The sequence below is a fragment of the Salvelinus sp. IW2-2015 genome, linkage group LG30, assembly GCF_002910315.2.
Source record: "Salvelinus sp. IW2-2015 linkage group LG30, ASM291031v2, whole genome shotgun sequence".
NCBI lineage: Eukaryota > Metazoa > Chordata > Actinopteri > Salmoniformes > Salmonidae > Salvelinus > Salvelinus sp. IW2-2015.
This window is the reverse complement of record NC_036869.1, coordinates 3282468-3293379: the sequence shown is the minus strand read 5'-3', so window position 1 is coordinate 3293379 and position 10912 is coordinate 3282468. Positions and strand designations below refer to the sequence as shown.

The 10912-nt window shown below is 49.3% G+C and overlaps 1 protein-coding gene across 1 annotated transcript in view; it reads left to right on the top strand.

Moving 5' to 3' along the window:
• Positions 1–10460: 10460 nt before the first annotated feature.
• Positions 10461–10912, top strand: part of LOC139023252 (octapeptide-repeat protein T2-like) — a gene marked incomplete at its 3' end in the record, with an annotated part of 2024 nt that continues 1572 nt past the window's right edge. The window contains exons 1-2 of the mRNA XM_070435996.1: positions 10461–10541; positions 10651–10725. Of these exons, the coding sequence (XP_070292097.1) occupies positions 10461–10541; positions 10651–10725 (156 nt within the window). The remainder of the gene's footprint in view (positions 10542–10650; positions 10726–10912) is intronic.

Sequence of the window (10912 nt, the reverse complement as noted above, 5' to 3'; positions counted from 1 at the left end):
TCCTCGCTACGGGCGTGTTGCATCATCAACAAGCTAATTTCAATAGGATCCTTTCAACGTTTCACATTCTGGAAAGTCCACTTCTTTTGACCAGAGCCCAATGAGTATATAATCCCTGACAGGATCTAAATTCATCAGAGTTTATTAATTGAAGGAAATTAGTTTTGCAAAGAAATTAATTACAAATTCCATTTATCATGGGATTTCCTTGTTTCAAAGCTTATTTTTTCCCAGAAGTAAATGAGGACAGAGTATGAGCTCAATAAGGCTTCTCTAAGGAAAAACCCCAAAAGAGAGATGAAAAAACTGAATTTTGGAGGGAAAATAGAAGTTTAGCGTTCCTTGTTAGTTTATCGTTATTAGGGGTGTCTGGAACACATCCAACTACTGTACGTTATCCTGATTTTCTTCTCTTCTTTTTTAATAACAAAAACAAGATATTAGAGCCAAGATCTCTGTGTGCAATTCTCATTGTTCATTCATCTTCTATTCCGTTTCAACACGGCTTTCAGACCAAGAAAATAATGGGGATCTGTCAACCCAACAGGGAAGGCTTTTCCTTTTGTTGTTATCAGAAGAGAAAATAAAATCCCTTCAAATTCCATGGACTTTTCTTTTCCTTGGGAAAAACATTCCATTTCACCATAATTCTTATTGAGTGTAAATGAGATTTCACATACACATGTTTATATAGAAGGTGTAACTGTAACACTAGTGATGGGACCATCCTATTTAGCAGTATTTGTGCAAAATGTTGCTAATTACGGAATTTCCTGTAAATTCTGACACATGACACATGACACATGATGCCAAATTCAAAGACATTTTATGTCTGCTTCAAGAAACTGTAACAGCAAATGTTTTCATGTCATCATGTGCGTACTCTGGCTGGTGATCGGGAGCCTTAGGACAGTATACGACTCACTAATTGCCTGTGTTAAATCACCCAGCCTCTCTTCTCCACACGGTCATGTCCTGTTCTGACTCACACAGACTGATTGACCAAGTCGAGCATGCCCACTCACTGCCCTCTCTCTGGAACCCACTCTGCTACATTTGGCACGTTGTGTTAGCTAATCCAAGTTTATCATTTTAAAAGGCTAATTGATCATTAGAAAACCCTTTTTCAATTATGTTAGTGTAACGGATGTGAAATGGCTAGCTAGTTAGCGGGTACGCGCTACTAGCGTTTCAATCAGTTACGTCACTTGCTCTGTAACCTAGAAGTAGTGTTGCCCCTTGCTCTGCAAGGGCNTCTGCAAGGGCCGCGGCTTTTGTGGAGCGATGGGTAACGACGCTTCGTGGGTGTCAGTTGTTGATGTGTGCAGAGGGTCCCTGGTTCGCGCCCGAGGTCGGGGCGAGGGGACGTACTAAAGTTATACTGTTACATTAGCACAGCTGAAAACTGTTGTCCTGATTAAAGAAGCAATAAAACTGGCCATCTTTAGACTAGTTGAGTATCTGGAGCATCAGTATTTGTGGTTTCGATTACAGGCTAAAAATGGCCAGAAACAAAGCACTTTCTTCTGAAACTTGTCAGTCTATTCTTGTTCTGAGAAATAAAGGCTATTCCATGCAAGAAATTGCCAAGAAACTGAAGATCTCATACAAAGCTGTGTACTACTCCTTTCACAGAACAGCGCAAACGGGCTCTAACCAGAATAGAAAGAGGAGTGGGAGGCCCCGGTGCACAACTGAGCAAAAGGACAAGTACATTAGAGTGTCTAGTTTGAGAAACAGACGCCTCACAAGTTCTCAACTGGCAGCTTAATTAAATATTACCCGCAAAACACCAGGGCCTCCCACTCTTTCTATTCTGGTTAGAGACAGTTTTGATCAATTAGCCTTTTAAAATGATAAACTTGGATTAGCTAACACAACGTGCCATTGGAACACAGGAGTGATGATTGCCGATAATGGGCCTCTGTATGCCTATGTAGATATTCCATAAAAATTCTGCCGTTTCCAGCTACAATAGTCATTTACAACATTAACAATGTCTACACTGTATTTCTGATCAATTTGATGTTAATGGACAAAAWWTTTGCTTTTCCTTCAAAAACAAGGACATTTCTAAGTGGCCCCAAACTTTTGAATGGTAGTGTACATATGACTTCCTTGATGCTCTCACCACTTACCCAGAATGCCTTGTAACCGATTCTGTTGTGTGTTATTGTTTTTCCATCTTCATCATCCGTGGCTGTCATCTTTCAGTACTGTTGTATCAAGGCTGGGTTCCCAATACAAAGGGCACCCTATTCCCTCCATACTGCAATACTTTTGCTCAGAGCCCTTTGAGTCCTGGTCAAACGTGGTGCGCTATATAAGGAATTGGGTGCAATTTGGGATGCCACCCTAGAGGTGTTATCTTACAGTACAGGGCTGAGTGAATTGTCACAATGTTGTCAAAAGTAGACAGCATGGAATAGGACAAAAAAGAAGCCTACTTATAACAGACAACACTTTACAGTAAAAATATCAATTCTAGTTCAAATGTGCTCCTGTCCCCTTTTTTTCCGAAGGAGCAAACGATCAGGGAACATCATTTTTCATTACACAGTCAATGTGGCTGAAAATGAACAGCAACTCCTCTACTGATATATCTAATTGGCGCCCGAGAGGTCGCCAGATTATACGAGGACATTTCTTGGCACTCAATGAGCCATTTACGACAGAACAGAAACCGTGCTTGAAGACAATGAACCACTCTCAGCCATTCTGCGGAGGAGAAACAATGAATCGATGGAGCAGGCGGAAGGGAAGGCTCGTATTTGGAGTCTCGGACCAGGCTGCTGGCCATCAAGATTTAAGGGAGAGTCAATCATTTTTCTCTAAATGAAGTGTTGAGAGGAGCTTGCCAGTTTAATCCTCTATCAAGACGGTCGCCAAGAATTGTTCTGCAAAGTGAAAAAGATGACAATAAACGGCGATCAGCTATACTTTTGATGAGAGCAGGCATCAACACACAGCTCTCCTTATCTCTCACTCTCTTTCCTTCTCTCTCTCTCTCTCTCTCTGTGTGTGTCTCTCTAGCACTTTCTCTCCCTCACAGTGTTTATCTCCCCCTCGTCGCTCAGCCAATGCTCAAAGCCTGCTTCCTCTCTCTCTTCTCTCTCTCTCGCTCACTCTCTCTTCTCTCTCTCTCTCTCTCTCTCTCTCTCTCTCTCTCTCTCTCTCTCTCTCTCTCTATGCTCAAAGCCTGCTGTCCCTCTCTCTCTCTCTCTCTGTCTCTCTCTCTCTCTCTCTCTCTCTATGCTCAAGCCTGCTGTCCTCTCTCTCTCTCTCTCTCTCTCTCTCCTCTCTCTCTCTCTCTCTTTCTCTCTCTCTCTCTCTCTCTCTCTCTCTCTCTCTCTCTCTCTCCTCTCTCTCTCTCTCTCTGCTCAAAGCCTGCTGTCCTCTCACTCTCCCTCTCTCTCAGCCAATTCTCAAAGCCTGCTGTCTTCTCTCTCTCTCTCTCAGCCAATTCTCAAAGCCTGCTGTCCTCTCCATCCATCCCTCTCCATCCTTCTCCATCCCTCGTTTACCATCTGTCTATTCGCCCTCATAGCATTCTTATCTTCCATTCAATTTGCTTTCAGTCATTCTCTCCACATAGCCAACTGTAAGTTACACAACAGCACTATAAAGAGTACTTGGAGCTTAGCAGAGAAGAGAAGAGAGGAGGGGACTGATGAGCCTGTATCTCCAACAACACCATGGGACGTGAGTCACAATCAGGATGTGAGCGAGAGAGCTGCTTGCGGATCAGTAGTTATATAAATCCAATGGCAGATGGTGCCTGCAAACTGATCACGGTGCTGCAACACTGTGAGTGTGTGTGTGTGTGKGGGGGTTTGTGTATATGTGCACGCATCCATACGCGTGTGCCTGTATCTGTATTCGTGTGTGTGTTGGGGGGGTGAACACCTCGAAGCTTATACTGTAGTTCATTAAGAAACACTGTCCTGATTAAAAATCTATTTTTACAAATATGTAAATACATATTTTGTATAATAAAACATTTCCCAGGAATTCCTGTTCTGTATCCAGAGTAGTCGCTTATAGACCCTGTCTAAATACTGTTTAGCTGTCTCTCCTTAGTAYAGGAAAATCATGTGCTTCTATAAGGCAGCACAATAGAAACCATTTAGAAATCTGCATATCTTCCCACAAAACGCCTGACTTCAAAAGTAGAATAAGCCCCCTGTATCTTCTTCATTTCCCTTTATGGATGATAGAACAGCGACCAATATGTTTCCATTCCTATATAATATACCATAAAACTTCCCAAACTTGTTCTTCCTCGCTTCCATTCTCCTCACAGAGGGCTTAAGGCTGAATCATATAGATCAGAGATGGAAAGTAATGCACCTCCCGCTGGCTGCTGACGTCAGGGCCCAACGCACTAGCCTACGTCTGCAGCTTGGAGCCAGGCTGCCTCCAGCAGCCTGCAGCCCCGGCCCTGTTCCTGTCTGCTTCCCTCCACTGGGAGACAGATGAAAGTCAATGGGCCCAGAGAGGGAGATGGCAGCTAACCTAGCACAATTTAGATCTGCAAAGGGACCAGCATAGAACATAGATGATTTATAATTACTGTATGAAACCACACGGTTTCCAGGTTGAAGTTCCCCTAGGTATAGATCTAGCTTCCCCTCCCTGACCAGCTTTCCCTCCCCTGATCCCCTGATCCTCTCCTCCAATCCTGACCTCAACCGTAAATTGCAAAACTGACCCCAGCTCAGTGTCTAGGAGCAACTTCACCCTGCTCCATTCAATGTTTAATTTCCAGAWGGCCTCAACATGGCCGTCTCAATCTGCAATAACTCAACAGAATTCCATGTAATTGGATCATGTTCAAAGTGCACCACCGTAGTGTGTCCTAACAATTACAGCTTTTAAACTGACACTTTTTTGGACATGCATTATGGACGAGATTTGGGGAATCTGTTTTCCTGCGGTGTCGTTAATAGTTAATTCAGTCTCGACCGGTAATTACAGAAAATGCCTTTCCCCCCGTCTGTCTCCAACACCAGAGAAAATAGAGCCTCGCTTGTGGCAACACTACACAGGAGGCTGGATTTTCAAGGGCTGTGTTCCAAATGGCACCGTATTTTCTACATAGTGCACGACTTTTCACCAGAGGGTCCTGCTCAAAAGTAGTGCACTATGTAGGGAATAGGGTGTTATATGGGACGTAGTCCTGGATTCTTCTCATACCGTCAAATGGGACTGAGTCTCTCACTTTAAGCGCTCCTTTTTAAAAGATGCAATCTCCGTGATTTTGCACCCCATTCACTTCTCTCTTATTCCCCCTCAATCACTTTCCATCATGTAACCTGGAGGCTCTTGAATGGGGTTTTCAGCTCAAACTGATGTGAAGTCAAGCTGTGAGGTAAGAGTGCTGGAGTGGGCCCACTGGTCCACTGCTATAATACTCCAGGGACAGAGGGACCGGCCCAAATGGCAGCCTATTCCTTATAAAGTGCACTACTTAACCTATGGGCCCTGGTCAAAAGTAGTGCACTATATAGGGAATAGGGTGCCGTTTGGGACAGGCTAATGCTGTGCACCTGAGGCAGCTGTTTTAGAGAAGATTTGCATCAGTCCTACACATGTTTAATACCAACCTAACAGCTCCTCCCACGGCTATTCCTTCCTTCCATCCTTCCTTCCTGTCCCAATGATGCGACTTCTCCCTCCGTCTCCAGCCGCACACACAACACCACCCCTCACAACCACAACCTATCACCTCCTCACAACCCCACCTATCACCTCCATACAACCCCACCCATCACCTCCTCACAACCCCACCCTATCACCTCCTCACACCCACCCATCACCTCCTCACAACCCCACCTATCACCTCCTCACAACCCCACCCATCACAAGTCCTCACAACCCCACCTATCCCCTTTTCACAACCCCCACCATATCACCTCCTGACAACCCCCCATCACCTCCTCACAAACCCCACCTATTCACCTCCCTCAACAACCCCCACCTATCACCTCTTCACAAACACACGTATTTCACCTCTTCACTAACCCGCCCCGACGTAATCACCTCTTCACAACCCCACCTTATCCACCCATCCTTCCACAACCCCACCATCACCCTCACAACAACCACCCATCACCTCCCTCACAACACCCCCCGCACCCATCACCTCCTCACAACCCCACCCATCACCCTTCCTCACAACCCACCCATCACCTCCTCACAACCCCACCTATCAGCGCTCCTCACAACCCCACCATCACCTCCTCACAACCCCCAACCTATCACCTCTCAACCAACCCCACCGCATCCCACATCCTTCACAACCCACCTATCCCCTTTTCACAACCCCCACCTATCACCTCCTGAACAACCCCCACCCATCACCTCCTCACAAACGCCCACCCTATCACCTCCTCCACAACCCCACCGATCACGCTCTTCACAAAACACCACGTTATCACCTCCCCTCACTTTCACAACCCCACGGTTCACCTCTCTCACAACCCCACCTATCACCTCCTCACAACCCCACCCTATCACCTCCTCAACAACAACCTACACATCAACTCCTCACAACCCCACCCATCACCTCTCCTCACAAACCCCACCCCATCACCCCTCCCTTTCCCAAAAAAACAAAAAACCCCCAAACCCCCCAACCCCCACCTAAAAATCTTTTTTTTTTTTCAACCCCTACTCACAACCCCACATATCCACCTCCTCACAACCCCCACCCATCCACCTCCTCACAACCCCCAACCCATCACATCCTCACAACCCCACCTATCACTCCTCACAACCCCCACCCATTCACCTCCTCACAAACCCCACCCATCACTCCCACAACCCCACCTATCACTCCTCACAACCCCCACCTATCACCTCCTCAACAACCCCCACCTATCACATCCTCACAACTCCACCCATCACCCTCCTCCACAACCGCACATATATCACCCCTTGTCACAACCACCCTCCCCACCCATCAACCTCCTCACAACCCCCACCAATCACCTTTCCTCACAACCCAACCTAGCACCTCCACAACAAACCCCATCCTATCACCGCTACCTCACAACCCCACATATCAACCCCTTTTCACAACCCCACCCCATCCCCTTTTTCACAACCCCCACCATCACCTCCTTACAACCCCACCCATCACCTCCTCACAACCCACCTTATCCCCTTTTCAACCAACCCCACCCATCACCTCCCTCACAACCACATACCTTTTTCACAACCCCACCCATCCCCTTTTCACAACCCCACCTATACCTCCTCAGCAACCCCACTATCACCTCCTTCACAAACCCCACCCATCAAAATCTCACCTCCTCCAACAAACCCCAACCATCCCCTTTTCACAACCCCACCTATCACCTCCCACAACCCAACCTATCACCTCCTCACAACCCACCTATCACCTCCTGACAACCCCACCGTATCACCCTCCTTCACACGCCCACCCTTTCACCTCCCTCACAACCCCAACCCATCACCTCCTCACAACCCCACCCATCACACCTCCTCACAAACCCACTATCACCCTCACTCACAACCCCACCTATCACCTCCTTCACAACCCCACCCATCACCTGCCTCACAACCCCACATATCACCTTTTCACAACCCAACCTATCCCTTTCACAACCCCACCATCCCCTTTTCACAACCCCCACATATCACCTTTTTTTTTGTTTGGCACAACCCCACCCATCCCCTTTTTCCAACCCCACCTATTACCTCCTCACAAACCCCCACCCGAATCACCTTCCTCACAACCCCCACCATTCACCTCCTCACAACCCCACCTATCACCTCCTCACAACCCCCCCCACCTATCACCTCCTCACAACCCCACCTTATCCACCTCCTCACCAACCCCACCCACTCACCTCCTCACCAGCTCGCACCATATCACCTTTTCACAACCCCACCCATCCCTTGTCACAACCCCACCTATCACCTTTCTCACAACCCCACCTATCCCCTTTTTTCGCAACCCCACCTATTTCACCTCCTTGAACAACTTCCCCACAGCACCTCCTCACAAACCGCACAAATCACCTTTTCACAACCCCCACCCATCCCCTTTCAACAAACACCCACATATCACCTCCCTCACAACCCACGTATCACCTCCGAACGAACCCACCATCCCCTTTTCACAAACCCCACCCAATCACCTCCCACAACCCCACAATCACCTTTTCACAACCCCACCCAGCCCCTTTTCACAACCCCACATATTCACCTGTTTCACAAAACCCCACCACATCACCTCCTCAAACCCCACCTATCACCTCCCTTACAACCCCACATCACCTCCTTCACAACCCCACCTATCACCTCCTCACAACCCCACCATCACCCCTGACAACCCCACCCCATCACCTCCTCACAACCCCACCTATCACCTCCTCACAACCCCCACCCATCACCTCCCACAACCCCACCTATCACCTCCTCACAACCCCACCTATCACCTCCTCACAACCCCACCCATCACCTCCTGACAACCCCCACGTATCACCTCCCACAACCCACCTAATCACTCCTCACAACCCACCCATCACCTCCTCACAAACCCCACCCATCACCTGCCTCACAAACCCCACCCTATCACCTCCTCACAACCCCCACCTATCACCTCCTCACACCCCACCCAATCACCCCTCACAACCGCACATATCAACCCTTCTTTCACAAACCCCCACCAATCCCTCTTTCACAACCCCACCTTCACCTCTCACAACCCCACCGATCACCTCCTCACAACCCACCTATCCACCTCCTCACAACCCCACCCATCACCTCCCCACCCATTCACCTCCTTCACAACCCCACGTATCACCTCGCTCACAACCCCACCCTATCCCCTTTTCACACCCCCACCCTATCACCTCCCTCACAACACCCCCACCCATCACCTCCTCACAACCCCACCCGCCCATCACCTCCTCACAACCCCCACCCATCACCTCCTCACAACCCCACCTATCACCTTACTCACAAACCCCACATATCACCTTCCTCAGAACCCCACCCATCACCTCCTCCACAACCCCCACCAATCACATCCTCACAAACCCCAACCTATCACCATTCCTCACAACCCCCACCCATCACCTCCCCACAACCCCACCCATCACTCCTTCACCAACCCCACCTATACACCTCCTCACAACCCCCACCAGCACCTCCTCACAACCCCACCTATCACATCCTCGCTAGAACCCCACCCATCACTCCTCACAACCGCCACATATCACCCTTTTCACAACCGCCACCCATCACCCTCTCCTCAAACTCCCAACCCTATCACCTTCTCACAACCCCACCTCTATCACCTCCTCACAACCCACCTATCACCTCCTCACCAACCCACGTATCACCTCCTCACAACCCCACCTATCACCTCCTCCACAAACCCCCACCTATCACCTCCTCACAACCCACCCATCAACCTCCTCCACAAACCCCACCTATCCCTTTTCACAACCCCAACCCATCACCTCCTCACAACCCCAACATATCACCCCTTTTCACAACCCCAACCCTCCCTTATTCACAAACCCCCACCCATCAACCTCCTTACAACCCACCTATTCACCTACCTCACAACCCCCACCTATCACCTCCTCACAACCCCACTATCACCTCCTGACAACCCCCCAACGTTATCACCCTCCTCACAACCCCACCTATCACCTCCCTCACACCCCACCATCACCTCCTTCACAACCCCAACCTATCACCTCCTCACAACCCCACCATCACTCCTCATCACAACCCCACCTATCACCTCCTTCACAACCCCACCCATCACCTCCTCACACCCCAACCTATCACCTCCTCCACAACTCCACCTATCACCCCTCACAACCCCACCCCATCAACCTCCTGACAACCCCACGTTATCACCTCCTCAACAACCCCACCTATCACCTCCTCACAACACCCCACGCCATCACCTCCTCACAACCCCAACCTATCACCTCCTCACAACCCCACCCACACCCTCCTCACAAACCCACCCATCACCTCCTCACAACCCCACCATCACCTCTTCACAACCCCACCTCATCACCTCTCACAACCCCACATATCACCTCCTCACAACCCCACATATCACCTCCTCACAACCCCACCCATCACCTCCTCACAACCCCACCCATCACCTCCTCACAAACCCCACCTATCACCTCCTCACAAACCCCACCTATCACCTCCTCACAACCCCACCCATCACCTCCTCACACCCACCCACACCTCCCACACAAACCCACATATCACCTTTTCACCAACCCCACCATCCCCTTTCACACCCCACCTACTCCCCTTTTCACAACCAATCCCCTCCCGCACAACCCACCCATCCCCTATTTCACAACCAATCCCCTCCTCACAAACCCGCCACCCATCCCCTCCTCACAACCCCCACCCATCCCATCCCCACTGTGCCTTGTTCTGGACAAATGACCGCCCCCGTAATGCTGGAACCATCTCTGTTGGACCGGGTGTGCTACAAAGTCCCCCAACACAGCGGTCTTGCCAGAGTAACGTCTGTTCACACAGGATATCAAGATAAATAGACATGTTCTAACAGAGACGCACAGCCGAGAAAGAGAGAGAAAGAGAGAGAGAGGGTGAGAGGAGAGAGAGAGAGGAGAGGCTAAGGGATCGAGAGAGAGAGAGAGAGAGAGAGAGAGAAGAGAGAGAGAGGAGAGAGAGAGAGAGAGAGAGAGAGAAGACGAAGGGAGAGAGACGAGACAAGAAATAGAGGGGAGAGAAAGGGCAAGAGAGAGAGATAGACGAGGACAAGAAATAGAGGAGAAAAGGAGACGAAGAGGAGAGACGAGACAAGAAATTAGAGGAGCAGAAAGGGAGAGAAGAGAGAGGAGAGAGAGGAGAGAGACTAGAAGAGAGA